The sequence below is a fragment of the Elephantulus edwardii genome, unplaced genomic scaffold, assembly GCF_000299155.1.
Source record: "Elephantulus edwardii isolate Elephantulus edwardi_28Jun2011 unplaced genomic scaffold, EleEdw1.0 scaffold00279, whole genome shotgun sequence".
Classification (NCBI taxonomy): domain Eukaryota; kingdom Metazoa; phylum Chordata; class Mammalia; order Macroscelidea; family Macroscelididae; genus Elephantulus; species Elephantulus edwardii.
Genome location: NW_006400029.1, coordinates 536,998 through 560,264, shown reverse-complemented (window position 1 = coordinate 560,264; position 23,267 = coordinate 536,998). Strand labels below are relative to the sequence as shown.

Sequence of the window (23,267 nt, the reverse complement as noted above, 5' to 3'; positions counted from 1 at the left end):
TTGATGTATCATTGCATTCTATTGGCCAATATTTTATTCAGCATTTTTGCATCTATGTTGATAAGATATATTGGCCTATAGTTTTCTATTTGGGTGGTGTCCTTTCCTGGCTTTGGTATCAAGGATATGTTTGCTTCATAGAATGAGTCTGGGAGAATTCTATCTTTTTCTATTTTCTGAAATAGTTTATATAGAATTGGTGACAGTTTTTCTCTGAATGTTTGATAAAATTAGCTAGTAAATCCATCTGGTCCAGGACTTTTTTTGGTTGGAAGTTGTTGTATTACCTTTTCAATTTCTTCTTTTGTAATGGGTCTGTTGAGATGTTCAGTTTAGGTTTGTGTCAGTTTAGGTAGATTGTGTGTTTCTAAGTATTTGTCCATTTCCTCTAGGTTTTCACATTTGAGTATAATTTTTCATAATATTCAAATGTTAACTTTTTCATTTTATTTGGGTCTGTTGTGATGTTACCTGATTCATCCCTTATTTGGATTATTTTTGTCTTCTCCTTTTTTCTTTTCTGAGTTTTGCTAATGGTTTGGCTATTTTATTGACCTTTTCAAAGAACCAACTCCTACTTTTGTTGATAGCTTTTTGTTTTTAGATTTTCTATTTCATTTATCTCTGCTCTAATTTTTATAATTTCAGGGTTTTTAGAGGGTGTTGGATTTTCTTGTTGTTCTTTTTCAATTTGTTGTAGATGTTGTGTTAGAGAGTCAATCGTCAATTTTTCCTGCCTTTTGATGTGTTTGCTTATTGATATAAATTGACCTCTTATTACTGCTTTGGCTGTTTCCCAGAGGTTTTCTAAAGTAGTGTCTTCATTGTCATTTGTTTCAAGAAACTTTTTAAAAATTTTTTTTTATTTTCTCTATGTGTGTACTGTCAAATTGGATCTGATTGGTACAGGAGGAGATGGCCCCTCCTTCTCTGGCAAAGCATCTGGTGGATTTGAACCACATATCTTTGGGATTGCAGTGCAGCTTCTTGCCACTAGGCCACCAGAACTCCCTCAAGAAACTTTTTAACTTCATTTTTTATTTCTTCTTGCACCCAGTCGTGTTCAAGCAAGTTGTTGTTCAGCTTTCAAATGTATGATTTTCCCCCTTTATTCTCTTTTTATTAATTTCTAATTTTGTGGTGTTGTGATCTGAGAAGATACTTTGTATAATTACTATGTTCTTGAATTTGTTGATGCTTGCCTTGTGACCTAGAACGTGGTCTATTCTGGAGAACGTTCCATGCACATTGGAAAAGAAGGTATATTGTGCTTTTTTAGGGTGCATTAACCTATAAATATCTATGAGATCGAGTTGGTTAATTGTGCGGTTTAATTCTTGAGTATCTTTATTGAGATTCTTCTTGGTAGTTCTATCTTTTCTTGAAAGGTGTGTATTGAAGTCTCCAAGTACTATAGTAGTGTTATCTATCTCCTTTTTCAACTTTGTTAATTTGTGTTTTATATATTTTGCAGGTTGTTCAGATCTTTTGTTCATAGGGTCGCTGTGAGTCACCTATGACTTGACAGCACACAGCAATGACAACAACAAGATACTAGTTAATATTAACTAATATATAAATATATAACTAATATATGTTAGTTAACATATTAATGAATATTAGTTAATATTAACTAATATATAAATATATAATATATACCTAATATATGTTAGTTAACATATTAATGAATATTAGTTCATATTAACTAATATCTATTAATATACAACTAATATACATTAGTTAATATATATTGTTAATTGACTGTTATTTTATGTTATTTCTTTGCTTCTTATAATAATATGTACCTCTGAATAGTCCAGCAGTCACTCATTCACTTATGCTATTGAGCTGGAACCTACTTATGGTGGACCCGCCATTGCATTTTCCAAGGCTGTAACTTACAAAGAAGAGACTGGTTTTCTTTCTCAGAGTGACTGGTGGATTTGAACTGCCAGGGAGTTGCCACCTTTGGATTAGTAGCCTAATTCCCCAGAGGCTATACAATTAGCTCCCTTATTCTAGCAATGATGCAACTGAATAAAATTACATTGTTTACTTAAAAAGGTGAGTAAAAGAGGTTGTTAAATCAAAGTTGTGATTTAAAAGCAAGAGTTTATAAGTGCTTAAATGGAATTAAAATATTTTCTGTAATATTACAGGAATGTCAATTTGAAAAGTGCTGTGATTATTCTATCTGTAAGTTAAAAGGCTCAGTACAATGTGGGTCTGGAGCATGCTGTACATCAGAATGTGAGGTAAGGTTCTTTAGTGATAAAAAGAAATTGATCTGATGTTAAAACTTTTTATTTCTTGAATTAGTGCTGAACTGATAAAAATAATGTTGTTAAGTGTCATATGTACAACAGCTCTGAACCCTGCTCTGTCCTGAGTCAACCTTAACTGTCTCTGACACACCTACCCTCAGTATCCCAGTCACTGAGTCAATCCATCTCTTCCAGGGTCTTCATCTCTTGTGCTGTCTCTCCACATTTCCAAGCATGATGTCCCTCTCCAAGGACTGGTCCTCCTTGCAACATGCCCAGCTTATGTCAGACAGATCTTCAGAATCCTTGCTTCCAAAGAATAGCCTGGTTTCACCCTCTCCAGGACAAACTTGTTTGTTCTCCTAGCAGTCCATGATATTATTCAATACTCTTCTCCAGTACCACAGCTCAAAGACATCAATTCTCCTTCTATCATCCCTGATAATGTAGAAACATGTAAAAAATTAAGTAGAATGTTAAAAATGTATTAATTTTCAAAAAGTACAAAATATAGAAACACACACATATGAAGTAAATATAAGAAAGACAGCTCTGATAGTGATTATTTTATAATGCTGAAACCATAAAAGTGACACCACATTAAATTATCAAAGTAAAAGAGAATAAGCATATATTTCCCAAAAATGACTAGAATGGAACACGGATAAAGAACTGTCAGAAATACAAGCAGTGTTTAGAAGAGTTTGGGGCATTAGGGATAGCATTGCTGATATCAGATGGATCTTGACAAAAAGCAGTGAGTACCAGAAGGATGTTTTATCAACTATGCAAAGCATTTTACTGTGTGGATTACCACAAGTTGTGGCTAACATGGAAAAGAATGGCAATCCCAGAACACTTAATTGTGTTCATGGGAAACCTAAACCTAGAACAGGAAGCTGTTGTATGAACAGAGGAAGGGAGCACTCCATGGTTCAAAATCAAGAAAGGAGTTCATCAGGAGTGTATCCTTTCTCCATACCTTTTCAATCTATATGTGGAACACATCATTCAATATAGACTGTATCTCAACATTAAGAAAACAAAAGTTCTCATCTTTGGGCCAATTTGCGGTATCATGATAGATGGAGAAAAAGATTGAGGTTGTTAACAATTTCATCTTGCCTGAATCCACAATCAACAATCTTGGCACCAGCAGGCAGAAATTAAAAGACAAGTTGGTTTAGGAAAATCTTCTGTCAAGGACCATTCCAGAATTCTAAAGAGCAACCATGTGCACCTAAAGTACACCTGATCCATTCATGATCTCAATTGCTTGTTATGCATCTGAGATCTATCTGGACAATAACTAAAGATGACAGAAGAAGAATTGATGACTTTGAGTTGTAGTGCTGGAGAAGAATAGTGAACATATCATGGGCAGTCAAGAGAACAAACAGGCCTATTCTGGAGAAGATGAAACCAGGTTGCTCCTTAGAGGCAAGGATTTTGAAGCTCCATCTCACATGCTTTGGGGATATTTGTTACCAGGCATGACCGGTCCTTGGAAAAAGACATCATTCTTGGAAGTATAAAAGGTCAGTGAAAGAGAGGAAGATCCCAGATGACATGGACTGACACAGTGACTATGGCAATGTGGTCAGGTGACGCTGGCACAGAATAGGGCAAGGTTCAGAGCTACTGTTCTTCATGTTGACTCATCACAAGTCCCCAGTTTACATGCTGAACATGTGAAATGGTTTCTCAGTATAGAATACAAAGTGGTTGGATAGTTGAAAACTTGTAAGGAATCATTTTCTGTACGGAAACATATATTCTCCATAATACTAGAATACCTTACCTGATAGGGTTATTTTGTTTGCTTGTTTTTTATTTTTTTTTCTTCTTCACAGAAATACCAGCCTTGTGGTTCCTTGAGTTATGAATAATCAGGAAGTAATTTTTAAGAATGGTAATTACTACAGCTCATTGTCTCTTTTCCTTCTAGTTAGCAGTAGCAGGTACTCCATGTAGAAAGAGTGTTGATGAAGAATGTGATTTTACAGAATATTGCAATGGGACTTCTAGTAATTGTGTGCCTGACACTTACGCACTGAATGGCCATATGTGCAAACTGGGAACTGCATATTGTTATAATGGAAGGTGCCAAACCACTGATACTCAGTGTGTTGAAGCATTTGGGAAAGGTATTGTTCTTTATACATGCATATTTTATATAAGATTTAAAACTATAGATTACAGTACCTACTACACAGCTCTATAAATGGAAGTACATGAACCTTAACGTTAGCAAAAAAAAATAGTGTAAAAGGATATTGGTTTTGGTAGGGACATTGGTGATATCCATGATAAAATTATGTTTTATATTTATAATATATTTTTTGTCAAGTATTTAACTGGATTCATAATTAACACTCTTAGGAGGTAGTAGTTTTGCACTGAAACAGATGAGGGAGTGAATAATTTAAAAGCAATGTATGATAGGGTATTATGGTTTTCATAAGAGTCCACAATTAAGGTTGCATAGTGGAATGTACTTGGGGCGGTGGGAGGAGTGCGGGGGGATTGTATACCAGGGAAGGAGTGTTTCTTTTGCTTTTGAAAGAGAGGAGCGAACAGAGGAGGGGGGGAGGGCTGGGGGGGAAGTGCAGCAATGAATGAATGGAAATCCAAAATCTCTGTAAATGCTCATTAAAATTATTTCTTTTTTTAAAAAAAGGCTTATTGACGAAAAAAAAAGAAAAAAAAAGAAGTTAGTAGTTAGGAAATAAAAACGTGTATGTTTCTGGTATTTAACTATTAGGCCAAAAATAGATGATTAACAGTAATAATTTATATGGAGTTTGGAGTAACATATTTTGAAATTTTACTTAATTCTAACATAGTTTTAAGTTTTACTTGATTTCTTTTTATATTCCAATTTCATTATATAATTTTAATGACGTCATCAAATATAGTCAAAAGCATTTAAAACATAATCAATTCCCTTTTTTCTTTGCCCACACCAACAAGTTTATTAGGGTCCTTATCTCCCTTTCAATTATTGAGATGATAGTTTCACCATTTTTAAGCCTTAATTATTCTCTTTAAGCCCCTAGTAATAACTTTCTTATCACCTATGCTCCAATGCGAACATTGTATTTTTCCCCATAATATCTTTTTAATATTGTATATTTTTAGGCTTTTTATTTTTTTCTTTTTTAAAAAAATTAATTTGTACTACAACACTACATTTCATTTCTAGGTACCTGTTCCTACATTTAGTGAAATTCTTCTCCCCCCAAAATGACCAATATGTCTGCATAGAGCTTCCTAAATATATTCTGGTACTCAAATTGACAGATGGTTCTCCACTTAAAACATTGATGACACAACATTAGAAGATGAAGACACTATAATATTTTTTTAAAATGGGCTGTTTAGGTGATATACCTTGAATCTTTTATCAAGGAGAGCAAGAACAAGTCACAAGGTCAAATCAGATATACCTTGGACAAGTTCTCTGAGTGTGACAGCAAGTTGATTTTAATAATAACTTACTGGAATCTGCAACCTTTACAATGTCAAAATCAATAATGCACTGTGATCTTATTTTATTCTGCCTTTGGTTATTTTTCTCTTTCTATTTGTATTCACAGAGGTACACATGAAAATACAATCATGATACTCAGTTCAAGATCACCATTATTTTGATTCTGTAATAAAACTTTTATTACCCTTTTAAGTATAGCATTTCCATTTGCATCCAGAATGATTATTTACTGCCATATTTTCATTCTAAGGCGCTAAAGCAGCTCCATTTGCCTGCTTTGAAGAAGTTAATCCTTTGCATGATGGATCTGGGAATTGTAGTTCTAAGGATTTAAGATCGTTACCTTGTGAACAGAAGTATGTAAATATGTTCATTTCAAAAATGTACTGTTATTTTATTGAATAAAAACTATGTTTCTTGTCAAGAGACACTAAATAGTGTTACTTCTAAGTGTAGCAGGCTAATATTCTCAAATAGCATTTCCTCTTGTGTATCAATTGAGAATTTTCTTTTCCTTAATTTTCCCTGATATCTTTTTAATAACAGCAATGAGAACATTGTGCTTAGCGCCAAAGGTGAACAGTGAGTTATGCCATTGTTATTGTCATGTGCCATTAAGTCAGAGGTGACTCATAGCTGACTGACTCTCCAGCAGGTATTCAGACACTGTAAATTACCAGAAAGAAATTGCCTATCTTTCTCCCCAGGAGCAGCTGGTGGATTCAAACTGCAACTCTTTGTGTTAGGCTACCAAAATCCAAGCAGTGGATACAAACTGGTGTGTGGGGAGGGCGGTGGGGAAACACAGGCTCTTCCTCTATCTTTGTTGTTGTAGTTGTTATGTGCTGTCAAGTCACCTGCTAGCTTGTTGTTAGCTGCCCCATGAAATTGAATTATTCATGGTGCTCTTATATAAAACAGACTAAGATGCTGCTGAGTCTTGTATCATGCTCACAATTAACCACCATGTTTGAATAGTCATTGTTACAATTGCACCAGTCACATCAGAGATATCTCTTACCCTTACTAGTCCTCTGTTTACCCACTATTGTTTTTCCTGAGTGATTGATCCCTCATGATGATTTAGCCAAAACAAATTAATCAAACAATATTTTGTTGTGATTCATAAAGGTTTTGTTCTCTGATTTTTAGAATTAGACTCCAGGACTTTTTCACTAGTCAACCTTAGAAAGCACCACAGAAACCCAACCACAATGTGCAATCATTGGTATTATCAATGCTAGTATCATAGCATCTTGTTTCATAGTAATATATTTGCCAGGACAAACTGATAGATGGGTGGTAAGCCACTAAGTTAAACTCTGGATATTAGGCTTAAGATAAATTTCTTGACTAATGGATAAAATTTTCTAAGGATAAATTTTTAAGACAATAACTAAGAACAATATTTTTCATTGAGGATGGGGTTTGATCTATTTGATGTTTTTCAAAAGTAAGTTGTGACAAGTATTATTTTCCTTCAACTAGTTTGGAAAATTGTTAGGAGGAGCTATTCCTTGGAAAGGGATATAATGCTTGAAAAAGTGGAGGTTTCAACAAAAGGCAGGAAGACCATACAGGGGATAGATTTATTTGACTTTGAAAATGGATTCCAGCAAGTCAGAGATGATATGGATAGCACGGGACAGGACAGGGTTTAGATCTGTTGTTCACAGGGTTGTGATGAGTTGGACTCAATTCAGTGACATATGACAACAGCAGTCTAGAAATTTGTAAGCTTACATTTTAGCTGACTAAGTAATTTATATCTATATAGATATAGTGTATTTTTAATTGTCCTACAGAGGGATCTAAGAGTTTCTAAATTTGGGGGAGTGGGAAGATGTACAAGTATTGACTATAAAAGTTTAGTAGAGAAATCCTAAGATAAGAATATTGAGCTCTAGTGACCTAATGGGTAGGGAGTGTCTCTGTGTCAACCCAAAAGTGAAGGTTCAAATCCACCAGCTGCTCCAAGATAGAAAGAATAAACAACCTCGCATGTGATTTATAATATTTGAAAATTCATTGGACAGCCAACTATGAGTCAGTTTCTATTCAACAGCAATTGAGCATGAGAGTAGGATCAAAATAACCAGTTGGAATAGCACAGAAATATACTGAGAAGAGATCATGACAAGGACCACCAGAATAATTAGAAAGGGCTTAAATAATAAAAAAATGGAAAATTCAAATAGCTACTCTTTGTAAATGCACAATAATTAATAATCATACTGGCTAAGTTATGTCAAAATATGGGCAGGTGAGGAATTCTCCCCGAGAATATGCTAAAGTGCAGTAAGTTCTCTAAAATAGCTGGAAGTTAGAGAAAAATGGAATTTTAGGAAAGGAACATAATCGTGTACATCTAATTCAGTGTATCCCTTATAATACTTATAAATGCTAATTATTTGAATTGCATTTGATTGTTTGCTACAGTATTTTTATTGGATTTCACTTTCTAAAACATTAACATTGATTAAACAATGTTGTTGTTGTTGTTGTTATGTGTCGTCGAGTCATTTGCGACTCATAGCAACCCTATGTACAACAGACCTAACCCCTGCTCTATCCTGTGCCAATCGCATTGCCTCTGACACACCCATCACGATTACCCCAGTCACTGAATCAATCCACCTCATAGAGGGTCTTGCCCTCCTGCGCTGTCCCTCTACCCTACCAAGCCTGATGTCTCTCTCCGAGGACCTGTCTCTCCTTACAAAATGTCCAAAGTATGTCAGATGAAGCCCCAGTATCCTTGCCTCCAAGGAGTAGCCTGGTTTAACCCTCTCTAGGATGAATCTGTTTGTTTTCTTGGAAGTCCATGGTACATTCAGTACTCTTCCCCAGCACCACAGCTCGAAAGCGTCAATTCTCCTATCCTCCCTATTCATTGTTCAACTCTCTGAGGCATAACAAGTGATTGCAAAAACCATGGCCTGTATCAGACAGACCTTAGTCTCCAGAGAGACACTGTTGCTTTTGAGTACTTTAGAGAGGTCCCTAACAGCAGACTTTCCCATGGCAAGGTGTTTTTTTTTATTTAAACAATTTAATTTAATTTAAACAATACTTAGATTATTATCTAAGTGAGACTCACTTGAAATAAGGAGACATTAAAACAATGGTAAGAAATCTGTTTTTCCTTTCTAGGGATGTTCTTTGTGGAAAATTAGCTTGTATTTGGTCACATGAGAATGCTAATAAAAATGATAATCCAACTACAGTTTATTCATATGTCCAAGGTCATGTATGCATGTCCACAGTGATTGGGTCTTCAGTGAGCTCTGATGGAAGGGACTATGCCTATGTAGCTGATGGCACTGCATGTGGTCCACAAATGGTAATAAAACATGCTATTTTGTACTTAACTGTGTTAGGTCATAATAGTGATAAGATATTATATTCTGTGTTGACTACTAGAATCATAGATATCTCTGCTACTTAAATATTTTACATATAGTGAGAAAAAGAAACTAAATTTCAGGTATTAAAAGATACTTTTAAAACTGGGTTGAAGGGTTAGAAAAATTGCAGCAGCACAGAAGCAAAAGTAGTTTGACTGGACCTGTGGACCCTTTCAAATTCTGAAAGATACACTAATACACAGAATAAAGTGCTCTAAGAGACAATGGTCATGTAATATATTAACATTCCCAGGATGAACATTAATGATCTACCAACATCTTACTTAGGCCACATGATATAAAACATAGAACAGGCATAATATGTGAAAACCAAATTGTCTGAGCCAAGAAACTGTAGTGTATATCTCTATCTATATCTCTCTCTCTACATATACAACTAATATTTATATTTATACATAAAATATATATCTACAGTCATAAATTAGTGTTCAATGCCTCAAATCTGTTGCTGAGATAGTTTTAAATTCAGGTGGGATAGACTCAAGGTCAAATTTTGGTTCTAGTGTACTTGATTTTATTTTCCTTAGCTTCAGCTTGAACTTGTTATGAGTTGTCGAGTCACCTGTGACTCATAGAGTCCCTATGTACAACAGCTCTGAATCCTGCTCTGTCCTGTGCCAATCTCATTGTCTCCGACACACTTACCCCATAACCCTAGTCACTGAATCAATCTACTCATAGTCTTCCTCTCCTGCATTATCCCTCCACCCTCCCAAGCATGACATCCTTCTCCAAGGACTGGTTCCTTGCAACATGTCCAAAGTAGTCAGAGGAAGCTTCAGAATCCTTGCTTGAAAGGAGCAACCTGGTGTAACCTTCTCCAGGTTGAACCTGTTCATTTTCTTAGCAGTCCATGGTATATTCAATACTCTTCTCTAACACCACAGTTCAAAGGCATCAATTCTGCTTCTATCCTCTCTAGTCATTGTCCAGCTCTCTGATGCATAGCAAGTGATTTCAAAGACCATGGCCTGTATCAGATGCATGCACCTTAGGCTTCAGAGAGACACCATTGCTCTCCAATTGCAATATGTCTTTTTAATTTCTTGGCTGCTGGTGCCAAGAGTATTGACTATGGAGCCAAGCAAACCAAAGCTGTTGACAATCTCAGTCTTCACCATCCATCCTGATGCTGCCAATTGGCCCAGTGGTGAAAATCTTTGTGTTCCTGATATTGAGCCTCCATCCGTGTTGAAGGCTGTAGTCCTTGACCTTGTGCAGCAAGCACTTCAGATCCTCCTCAGTTTCAGCAAACACAGGTAGAGTAAAACATGAGGAATGAATTTTCTGATTACACACTTTCAAGAGTATAGATATTATATATTATAAAGAGAAAGTTGATTTTTCATATGTGAATGTTAGTGGCTAGAAGAGCCAGGGAGTGGACTCTGGGTGTCTAAGGTTTGTTATTCAAAAGAGTCTTCCCTAGCCAAAAGGTTAACTGTTTTATGCTGATGTAATTCTTGTTTTCAGGAAAGAGGATGCTATGTGGATAGGTGAGAATATGCAAATAGGGCATGTTGGCCAGTCTCAACATTCTACAAGGGAATTGGTGAATCTTAACATTTTACAAAGGCTAGTCTCATTATTGACTGAGCAAGCCAGAGTGAGAGACAGATATTTTAGGGCCAGTGAAGAGAAAGCAAGACAATGCAAGACACGTTTCCTACTTCAGCTACACCTATGGCAGCAAACACCTAAGACCAAACTGGAGACTTGATGTGAGATGAGTGAGACCTTTGGGATGGGGTGAAATCCAATATGGGCAGAAGTGAGAACTTGGGAACCACTTACCTGAAGGCACAAGGCTTGAGACAGAGATGTCTGTGTACACATTAAGGAGCTTTCTTCACTGCAATATGTTATTAATTTGGATTATAATCTTATTTTTTTAGAGTGAAAGTTACATTTTTGTTAGAATTTTTTAATATTTTTTCTTTACTTTTAAAAAAATTGCTTGCTTATAAAGTTCTGTATACATTGTGTTTCACACTATTCATTCACACTGTTTTTCATATAATTCTCATGTATTATGTTTCATAAAATCAATCACCACAGGACCTTGCCCATCATTACCCTTTTTTTGTTCAAATCCTTTCCATTTCCCTGACCTCCTCTCTCCATACACCAAACTGTGCAACCTGTTGGTTTCATCCCTACCCACCCTCACCCCTCATACCAGCCACCCTCCCTTGAGTTCCCATACCTGTTTTAATAGTTATCCTTCTATTTTTACAAAAGTGGTCCTTATGAGACTGTGTTAGTTTACTCAGAATAATACTATCCAGCCTCTCCCAAGTTACATAGTATTTTTAAAAATCATCACTCTTGTATGCAGCATAATATTCTATTGTGTTAATGCACCACAATTTCTCAATCCATTTGGTTGTGGTTGGACATTTGGGCTGTCCCCATATTCCTGTGATGGTGAACAATGCTGTCATGAACATTGGTGTACAAATCTCTGCCTGTGTCTCAATTTCAACCTTCCTGGTATACACTCCTAGAAGTGGAATAGATGAGTCATACAGAGTTTCCACATTCAACCTTTTGAGGAAATGCCAAACTGTCTTCCAGGGTGGCTGCACCATCCCACAATCCCACCAACAGTGCAAAATAGCTCCCACCTCTCCATATCCTCTCCAACATCTGCTGCTTGCTGCCCTACTAAACTTTGCCACTGCCATTGGGTGAGACGGCACCCCACCATGATTCTGACTTGCATCTCTCATTGCTAGCGATTTGAGCATTTCTTCATATATGTTAGCCACCTGAACTATCTTTTAACTTCCCCAATAGTGTAGTCTGTGAGCTCTCACATTGGATTTTGAGCCCAGTAAAACAGTAAGTTTGGTGTTGGGATGAGAATAAAAAGGTATGGGAGTGTGAGGGGCATGTCGGACCTCATGTGAATTGGGGTTTTTTTCCTGATGCTGTTGAGGGGGACAGTTCCCTTTGTGACATTGATGAAGGTCAGACACGGCAATCCCCATGTGGCCTTTGCTCTTTTACAAGACTTCTATCTCTGGTTTGTAATAGTTAATTAAGGTATTTACCATTCTGTCACACTTTTCTTAAATAATTGTGAAAAATATACTTTTTTAAATTTTAGTATTGTTTAAATAAAACCTGCCAAGAAGTCAGTTTAATTGAATATGACTGCAATCCAAATATAAAATGCAAAGGGAATGGGGTAAGTAACTTTTACATATTAATATATATATTAAAAAATTATTTATCACTATTAATTATGCTTGGAAGGGTGGTGGCACAGCTCAGGAGAGGAAGACCCAGGAGGAGATGCATTGATACAGTAAGTGAGGCAATGTGAGTAGGTGTTTTAGAATCAGTGAGACTGGATCAGGACAGGGCAGGCTTCAGAGCTGCTGTAGCAGGGTCACTATGAGTGGCAGGGAACTTGACAGCACACAACAACAATACCACAGTTACTTCAGGCATATTGTCAGCTATGTCATTTACTGTTCTTAAGTCCTGGAGAAAAAAAAAGTCCTGGAGCAAATTCCATCTACCACTGGGTTGTTTTACAACTCGGAAGTCTGCTTGGTCAATTCCAACAACTAAGAAATAGTGAGAAGAGTTGGGACCTCAGAAGGCGTTTAGGACCTCTGTGTCCAGGAGAAAACTAATATACTTACCCATGTTAATGCTCACCCATGCAAAGAGATTTTGTGTGTTGGGAAGTGTGGGGATGGCGCAGGATAGAGCAGGGTTCAGATCTTTTGTTTATAGGGTCTCTGAGTTCTTCTTAACTCTATGACACCTAACAACAACAACTTCCTATTTTATATAGATTTAAAAATGTAAAAAAACCCCACAAAAACCCAAGCCAGTGATTTTATACTGTATAATTTATGCATTTATACTTTACACAAAACTAGTCTCAAATTCACTGACAATGAGTCTGACTGACACAAGAGTGATGGCCAAAATTAGGGTTTCAGAGGCGCATCTTTCTATCACCAAGCCACTGGTCGAGTGGAACTGCCAGTTATGACGTGCAGCTCCCTACGGAGTGAGCTACCAGAGCTCCCATTTCATACAAATGTTAGGATAAAATTTTACGCCAATAATAGTTACTATGTTTCCCCCCCTGTTTCAGGTATGTAATAATCTTGGTAATTGCCACTGCTTTCCTGGCTATAAACCTCCAGATTGTGTATTTCATATTGGTTCACCAGGGGGCAGTATTGATGATGGGAATGCTCAGAAATCTGGTAAGTAAAAAGATAACTTTGAAAACAAAAGAAAATGTTGTTTCTTAACGAGAAAAGTTTTAAGCAAAGGACGAGAAATTAATATTTGGAGGAGTACAGGTTTTTAAACGTGGCCACGCCTGTAGTACAGCTTCCACCAAAAAAGAACTGCCTGAATGTTCATGGAATGGAAAATCATTTTAAGGATCCCTGACAGCACTATCACACCAGGCCAGTGACATACTAGCTCCTCCAAAGTGATGAGGAAATTAGTCCCTTGAAAATTTACTTTGCCTTTAATACGTGATCACTGAGTTAGGATCAATGTTTTTTCAATAAGCATTCTAATAAAAAGTGGAATTTCAATAAATTTCTTTAGGGGGAAAGAGAAAATATTGTTTTATATGAAAGAAATATTAAAAATATACTGCTGAACCAAAGAGCTGTATTTACTAGTGGATTTATGTAAATAATGTTATATAATATTTGAAATGTGATTTTTCTCACTAAGATTTTACTAATAGGTTAAATAAATTAGATTTTCAAGAATTTCAAAAAATTCAGACAGATTAAAATATAGAAAAAAAGAATACAACATTTATACTGTATTTTAAATTTTGTAAATTTTTAAAAATCTAAAGTGGTATATAAACTATTCTGACTGAAGTTAATAAAACATACATGGCAAAATATTAGTATGTACTTATTTTAAATTAGTAGTTAATCAGTTTTTTAAAGTGATAAAATACATGCTTATATTTTCCATTTGTTCCCCTAAAACAATATAGACTAATCCTGGCCAAAACCTGGAAACAACCCACCAGAAATAGCAATTAATAGATTAAAACCAAACAAGTGTAGTATGGTATATTTTGTTGCTATGTTGCATCCTGTCATGTTATAATATGTTAAGTGCCATCAAGTTGACTACAATACATAGTAATCCAGGAACAACATATTTAAACCATGTCCTAGCCTATGCCGTACTCAAAATCTCCACTACGCTCAAGCTCATTGTTGAAGTCAGTATGTCACTCCATCTTACTGATCAGAGCTACTGATCCTCTGAGTTTCCTAATATGGTATATTTTTTCAAGAATGGTCACTCCTCACAACATGCTCAAAGTTTTTGGGACAACATTTCATAATACCTTCCTCCGTGGGACACCCTGGTTGCACTTTCTCCAAGACAGATTTGCTTGTTCTTTTAACAGTCCATGGGATAGTCAATAGTCTTCACCAATACCACAGTTCGAAGGTAAAAGTACTTCTTTCTGTGTTCCTATTTCACTGTTCAACTTTCCCATAAAAAGCAATGTAAAATATTATGACTTGAGTAAGGCACACTTTAGTCTTAAAACTAACATTCTCGCTCTTTAGCACTTTAAAGAGATCCTTGATAGCAGGTTTTCCTTAACACAGCCAATTTTTTTATGTCTTGACTGATGAAAGCATGGATTGTAGATCCAAGTAAAATTAAATTCCTCACAGTCTCAGCAATTTACTGTTGAATTTTGCTTTAGTTGCCAATGAGCATTATAAATAATTGCCGCAAATGAAGCAGAGTGAAAGGTGAAGTAAACCTTTTTTCACAAGACATACAACTTGTGAGTCTATTTATCACTCAGATTCAGCTAGTGTAGTCAAATAAAGTCTAGAAAATGGAAAATAATTTATGACAGAACAAAAAATAATAACACTGTGTGGGGAAGTGGCAAGATAGCAGAATCAGAAGGAGCAAGAGAAAACGATATTGTCATTGATGTAATCATTATTTTGGTTGTTAGTTTTATGGATATGGGCATATTGCTGTTGTTGGGAGCTGTTGAATTAAATTGAGTATGATTTATATCAACTCCATGGATAACAGATCTGAAACCTATTCTGTTCTGTGCCATCCTCATCATCTCTGACACACTTTAGCCAATTGCTACAACCATCTTTATTTTTTTAAAATATTTTATTAATTTTAATGAACATTTACAGAGATTTTGGATTTCCATTCATCCATTGTTGCACTTTTCTCCCTGTGCCCCCCTCCCCAGTTCGCTTTTCTCTTTAAAAAGCAAAAGAAAAACTCCGTCATTGGTATACAATCCCGCCATGGTACAACCATCTTATTGAGGTTCTTCCTCTCTTTCTGTGGCCCTTCACCTTTCAAAGCATGGTGTCCCTTTCCAAGGAAGAGCTTCTCCTAGCAACACGCCCAAAATAGGTGATATGAAACTTTGCCATCCTCACCTCAAAGGAACATTCTGCGCTTTTTCCAAGACTGTTCTTTTGGCAGTCCATGGGATACACAACTCAAAGGCATAGATTCTTCTTCTGTTGTCCTTATTCATTGCCAAAATTTAGATGTATAGCAAATGATTGAAAAGACGAAGCATATGAATCAGGCATAGCTGAGTCTTGATTTAGCATCACTTTTCCTCTGTACTTTGGAGAGGTCCCAGGCAGCAGACTTTCCCAATGCAATACATTCATTGATTTCCTGACTGCTGGTATGAAGGATGTTGATTATGGATACAATTTTAAATAATTGGCAATTTCAATCTTTTCACCATCTATCATGCTGTTCTCTACTAGCCGAATGGTGGGTATTTTTGTTTTCCTGATGCTTCAAGTTCTTCTCATATTCCCAAGGAATGTTGTTTCATATACATAACACAAGTTGTTAAGTCCTTCTCTGATCCTAGTGCCTTATTCTTCCTCATAAAATGAAGCTTCTCATATGTTTTTCTCAGTATACTGATTAAAAAGGTAGGAGAAAGGATACAACCCTGATGCACACCTTTCCTGAGTGTAAATAATGCACTGTTGCTTTGCTCTGTTCACACAACAGCTTCTTAGTCTAGATATGGACTTCATATCAACATAATTAAGTGTTCTGAAATTTCCATTCTTCTCAATGTTAACTATAGCTTCTTAAGATTTACAGTCAAATGCCTTTGTATAGTCAATAAAACACAAATAGACATTCTTTTCGTATGCTCTACTTTCCCCTAGAATCCATTTGACATGAGCAATGATATCCCTGGTGCCATGACCGTTTCTAAAGCCCAGCCTGAACTTCTGGTGGCTGCCTGTTAATATACTGTTCTGTCTGTGGATGACCGTCAGAAATATTTCACTTGTATGTGTCATTAATAATATTTTTCTATAATTTTCATATTATACTGAATCACCTTTCTTGGGAATATGAAAAAAAATATGGAAAATATGGAAAAATATGGTCAATCAATTGACCAGACAGTTATTCTCCAAATATTTTGGAATAAACTGGAAAGCAGCACATCCAGGGGTGCATCTGTTAGTTGAAACATGTCAATTGGTATTCCATCAGTTCTTGGGGGCTTATTTTTTGCCAATGCCTTCAGTGCAGCTTGAACTTCTTTCATGACTGTTGGGCTCTCATTTATATGGTACTTCCTGAAATACTTTAATATCAATCAATCCTTTTAAGTACAGTAACTCTGTGTATTCCTGTGTATTCTCTGTGTAATGCTGCCTGGATCATTCAAAATTTTGCCTATAGCATCTCTTAGTATTCCAACTCAAAGCTTGAATTTGTCAACAACATATAGCATCCATCAAATTTCAATACAATTTCAATATGAGCAGTTAATGAGATATCAATGAAAATATTAATATAATAAAAATTTATTAATGTATAAATAATAGCCGCAATATTTTGTTGCCAAGTCTTAGGTAATAATAAACACTTTTCATTATAGATAAAATAAAAAACAGTATTTTATACTAAAATTTCAAAATATCAACATAATTCAAACTCATTGATATCAAGTTGGAACTGACCCCACAGCAGATTTTTTTTTACACTGTAAATTTCATGAGAAGCAATCATCCATCTTTCTTCTGAACAGTTACTGGTGGGTTGGAACTGGTAGAAGGGTGTGTTCTTTGGATTACCTGTGCAACTCCTTATAAACGGCATCACAAGAATTTTCCCTACCTCATTAGCATAACAAAGACAAACTAGTCAGATTAAAGGAGACTTACAAGAGGTTGATTAAGCAGAGATAGAGGAATAGACTAATGAAATCACATGAGGATTGTTCAGGAGTAGAAATTCATTGCTAATTTTATCCATTTTTCTTAATTAGGTAATTTGACTTTAACAGTATAAGGAATTAATAAAGAATATAACATGTTTATTGAATGTCAATGAGAGGAGACACATATATAAACACATGCACTCATTTACCATTATATATATATGAAGGATGAGAGAAGAAGAATTGATGCCTTTGAGTTGTGGTGCTGGAGAAGAGTCTTGAACATACCATGGACCAGCAAGAATATAAATTGGTCTGTCTTGGAGATGGTGAAACCAAGTTTTTCCTTGAATGCTAGGATTTTGAAACTCCATCTCAAATACTTTGGACATGTGGCCAGGAGGGGCTGATCCTTGAGAAGGCAGAGTAGAGGTACAGCACAGGAGAGGAGGATCCTGGGTAAGATAGATTGATACAGTAACTCAGTAACTAGGGCAATGGAGATAGGCATGTTGGTGTCAGTGAGACTGGCTCAGGACAGGGGAGGCTTCAGAGCTATTGTCCATAGGGTAGCTATGAGTCACTGGCCACTCAATGGCACATAACAACAACAACTATGTGTGTGTGTGTGTGTGTGTGTGTGTGTGTGTGTGTGTATATATATATATATATATATATTACTATAGTACTCATGCATAGATGAAGAGGAAGTCATTTAAACAGAAAGGGATATTACATGGTACAAAATAAGGAAAGTTTGTCAAATTTCTGTCTTTATAATTGTACCTATTCAACCTCCTTGCTAAAAAATTATCCAAGAAGCTTGCCTATATAAAGGAGAAATTATCAACCAACAGGATTGGAAAGATATATTAACAACGTGTGATATGCAGATAACACAACCTTATTTACAGAAAATGATAAAGACTCGAAGCACTTGCTGATGAAGATCAAAGAGTAAAACCTTCAGTATGAAGTATACCTCAACATAGTGAAATAAAAAATTTTCACAATTGGACTAAGAAATATCATAATACATGGAGAAAATGTTGATTTGAAGCTGCTATAGATTTTCTTTTATTCGGATTCACAATCCAATCATGGAAGCATCCATAAAAAATAAAAAAAAGAAGTCAAATTATCAAATCTGCTGTCAAGGACCTCTTTAATGTGCTACAGAGTAAGAATATCACTTTGTAGACTAAGATGTGCCTGATATAAGTGCTGGTATTTTCAATAGTCTCATATTAGTGTAAAAGTTGAACAATGAATAAGGAAGATTGAAGAGTAATAGATGCCATTGGTGAATTGTGGTGCTGTTTAAAAATACTGACTTTATGGACTGCCAAAATAACAAACAAATTGTTGTTGTTGTTATGTGCCGTCGAGTCACCTGCGACTCATAGCGACCCTATGTACAACAGCCCTAAACTCCGCTCTGTCCTGTGCCAATCGCACTGTCTCTGACACTCCCATCCCAATTATCCCAGTCACTGAATCAATCCACCTCATAGAGGGCCTTCCTCTCCTGCGCCGTCCGTCCACCCTCCCAAGCATGATGTCCCTCTCTAAGACTGGTCTCTCTTCACAACATGTCCAAAGTAAGTTAGACGGAGCCTCAGAATCCTTGCCTCCAAGGAGCCACCCGGTTTAACCCTCTCCAGGACAAATCTGTTTGTTTTCCTAGCAGTCCATGGTATTCTCAATACTCTTCTCCAGCATCACAGCTCAAAGGCATCAATTCTCCTTCTATCCTCCTTGGTCATTGTCCAACTCTCTGATGCATAACAGGTGATTGCGAAGACCATGGCCTGTATCAGACGCACCTTAGTCTCCAGAGAGACACCACTGCTCTTCAGCACTTTGGAGAGGTCCCTAACAGTAGACTTTCCCATGACAATGTGCCTTTTAATTTCCTGGCTGCTGGTGCCAAGACTGTTGGCTATGGAGCCAACAAACTAAAGCTGTGTACAATTTCAATCTCTTCACCATCCATCCTGATGCTGCTGATTGGTCCAGTGGTGAGAATCTTTGTCTTCTTTATATTGAGCCTCAATCCATATTGTAGGCTGCAGTCCTTGACACTCTACAGCAGGTGCTTCAGGTCCTCCTCAGTTTCAGCAAGAAGGGTTGTGTCATTCGCATAACGCAGATTGTTGAGAAATCGCCCATCAATCTTGACCCCACATTTCTCCTCATAGAGCCCAGCCTCCCGGATAATCTGTTCTGCATATAGGTTGAAAAGGTATGGAGATAGGATGCATCCGTGGTGTACGCCCTTCCCAATTTTGAACCATGCAGTGTTCCCTTGCTCTGTTCTGACGACTGCCTCCTGGTCCAAGTATAAGTTGGAAAAAAATTTAGCCAGAAAGCCCCTTACAACTGAAGTTGGGAAAAAATTTATCTTACATACATTAGTCATTTTACCAGCAGTGACCAGTCCTTGCTGAGGTAGAGTCAGTGAAGAAGAGACTATCATCAAAATGAAGTGACACAATAGTTGAAACAGTGGGCTCAAGCATTGAAGTGTCTGTAAAGATGCAGAGGACCAGGGAGTGTTTCATTTCTTTGAGTATAGGGGTCACTGTGAAGTTAAACTGAAATAGCACCATAAAAAAAAAATCAAGAGAAAATTTTATATGCTTAAATTACAAATACTCAGTTGAGAAATGTCTTTTAGTAATTATATTCCTCCAAAGAGAGAAAACACTTAATTTGGCATAAGAGCAGGAAGGGGGCTTCTTGTGATGTTATTTTCTAAATTATTTAACATAACTCATATCAACATATTGCTCTTTCAAACACTATGTTAAAACACAAGCTAAATATGTTGTTGTTGTTTGTTGCTATGTGCCGTCGAGTCGCTGCAACTCATAACGACCCTATGACAACAGCCCTAAACCCTGCTCTGTCCTCAATCTCACTGTCTCCGACTCACTTACTGGCATTACTCAAGTCACTGAATCAATCCATCTCTTAGAGGGTCTTCTTCTGCTGCACTGTCCCTCCACCATCCCTAGCATGATGTCCTTGTCCAAGGACTGGTCCCTCCTTGCAACATGATGTCCGAAGTATGTCAAATGAAGCTTCAGAATCCTTGCCTCCAAGGAGCAACCTGGTTTAACCCTCTCAAGGATAAACTTGTTCATTTTTTAGCAGCCCATGGTATACTCAATACTCTTCTCCAGCACCACAGCTCAAAGGCATCAATTCTCCTTCTATCCTCCCTAGTCATTGCCCAGTTCTCTGATGCATAGCAAGTGATTGCAAAGACCATGGCCTGTATCAGGCATGCCTTATTCTCCAGAGTGATACCATTGCTCTTCAGTACTCTGGAGAGGTCCCTAAAAGCAGACCTTTCCATTTCAATATGTCTTTTAATTTCCTGGCTGCTAATGCCAAGAGTGTAGACTGTGGAGCCAAGCAAACTAAAGCGGTTAACAATCTCAATCTTTTCACCATCCGTCTTGATGCTACTAATTGGCCCAGTGGTGAGAATCTTTGTCTTTTTGACATACAAAACAATTAAAGAACAAATTGTTAATACATAGGGCTGCTATGAGTCACAGGCCTCTTGACAGCACATAACATCAACAAGTACCATAGTAGTTAAATCCATATATTTGTATCAATAACAAATAGAAAACCTGTGAAAAGATATCATGGTACCTTTCGATTATAAGCTGAAATGTCTTTTTAATTTTTCTTTAATGCATTAAAACTTTAAGTATATTGCATTACATTATATTTTGAAAATAAAATTTAAAGTTAAAAATTCAGAGGATAATGCTTTATTTTTGCTTCTTTTCTAGATATATATATTATTAAAAAGAATAACAGTACACATGAGAACTGGTTTATTCTGAGTTTCTACATTTTTCTGCCCTTTTTCATCACTTTCATCATTATAGTCTTCAAGCAGAATGAAATGACAAAAATCATGGACAGAAAGGAAGAAATATATGAAAGGTAAATCTCATTTGTGCAATTAATTCATTAGTTCATATTATGCTAATCATAGATAGGTTCATCTATTTACAGTTATAATATTTGTTATATTTGTACCATGTGTATCATTAGTGCTTATGAGTCAGCTCTTACTCATAGTGATCTAATGCATAACAAAAGCATTCCAAATCTGGACAGCTTCATGATCCTTAATAGGCCCATGTTGTTATTGTTGTTATGTGCCGTTGAGTCACCTCAAGTCATAGTGTACAGCAACTCTGAACCATGCTCTATCTGAAGCCCATTTCACTGTTTCTAATACACATACTCCCAGTACCCTAGTTACTAAGTTAATCCATCTCTTTCAGAGTCTTCCTCTCTTGCACTATCCCTCCACACTCCCAAGCATGATGTGCCTTTCCAAAGACAATCCCTCTTGGTGACATGCCCAAAGTATGTCAAATGGAGCCTCAGAAACCTTGCCTTTAAGAAACAGCCTGGTTTCACCCTCTCCAGGATAAACCTGTTTATTCTCTTAGTAGTCAATGATATATAGTCAATGCTCTTCTCCAGCACAACTCAAAGGCATTAATTCATCTTCTATCATCCTTAGCCATTATCCAGCTCTCTGAGGCATAGCAAGTAATTGCAAAGACCATGGCCTGGATCAGGCACACCTTAGTCTCTAGGCTGACATTGTTGCTCTTAGGACTATGGGTAGGTCTCTGGCAGCAGATTTCCCCAATGCAATTCATTGTTATATTTCCTGTTTGCTGATACTAAGAGTTGTTTGTGGAGTCAAGAAAGCTGAAGCTATTAACAATCTTCATCTCTTCATCATCTATCATGATGCTGCCAAATGGTCCAGTGATGAGAATCTTTGTTTTCTTAAAGTTTAGCAGCTGCAGTCTTTGACCTTCTGCAGCAAAAGCTTCAGGTCCTCGTCAGGTTTTGTAAGCAAGGTTGTGTCATGTGTATAATGCAAGTTGTTAATTAGTCTTTCTCCAATCCTGATACCACGTTTCTCCTCATAGAGTCCAGCTTTCTAGATGATCTGTTCTGCATATAGATTGAAAAGGTGTGGAGATAGGACACATCCCTGGCATACACGCTTCCCAATTTTGAACCAGGCAGTGTTTCGTTGCTCTGTTCTGATGACTGCCTCATGGTCCAAGTATAGGTTTCGCACAAGCACAATTAAATGTTCTGGAATTCCCTTTTTTCTCAGAGTTGGTCACAGTTTGTTGTGATCCACAGTCAAATGCCTTTGCAAAGTCAACAGAACTCAGATAGACATTCCTCTGTTACTCACTGCTTTCAGCTAAGATCCATTGAACATTGGGTATAATATCCCTGGTGCTATAGCCTTTTCTAAACCCAGCCTGTGAAGCTCCAGTAATTTTTGAACAATTTTCAGCAGGATCTTGCTTGCATCTGATAGTAATGATATTGTCTGATAATTTCCACACTGTCGGATCACTTTTTTTGAATGGGAATAAATATAAATATCTTCCAGTCAGTTGGCCAGGTAGTTGTCCATGAGATTTCTTGACAATACCAGGTGAGCATGTCCAGGGTAGCTACAATGTATTGAAATAGGTCAATTGGTATGGTATCAAATCCTAGAGCCTTGATTTTAGCCAATTCCTTCAGAGCAGCTTGAACTTCCTCCTTCATCATCATAGGCGCTTGATTATATGTTGTTTCATGAAATGTTTCTATGTTGGCCAATTCTTCTAGGTATAGTGCTTCTGTGTACTTCTTCCAGCTTCTTTTAATTCTTCCCTCCTAAGTATTGCAACTAGAGGCTTGAATTTGCTTCAGTTTCTTCAGCTTAAGAAATACTAAATTAAAAAAAATAAAAATTTTTTAAAAAAGAAATATTAAGTTCATCCCTTTTGATT

The 23,267-nt window shown here is 36.6% G+C and overlaps 1 protein-coding gene across 1 annotated transcript in view; it reads left to right on the top strand.

Moving 5' to 3' along the window:
• ADAM18 (ADAM metallopeptidase domain 18) overlaps positions 1-21,388 on the top strand; it is a 121,708-nt gene extending 100,320 nt beyond the window's left edge. The window contains exons 14-20 of the mRNA XM_006900302.1: positions 2,160-2,255; positions 4,213-4,411; positions 6,008-6,113; positions 8,911-9,100; positions 12,298-12,378; positions 13,306-13,420; positions 21,228-21,388. Of these exons, the coding sequence (XP_006900364.1) occupies positions 2,160-2,255; positions 4,213-4,411; positions 6,008-6,113; positions 8,911-9,100; positions 12,298-12,378; positions 13,306-13,420; positions 21,228-21,388 (948 nt within the window). The remainder of the gene's footprint in view (positions 1-2,159; positions 2,256-4,212; positions 4,412-6,007; positions 6,114-8,910; positions 9,101-12,297; positions 12,379-13,305; positions 13,421-21,227) is intronic.
• The last annotated feature ends 1,879 nt before the right edge of the window (positions 21,389-23,267 follow it).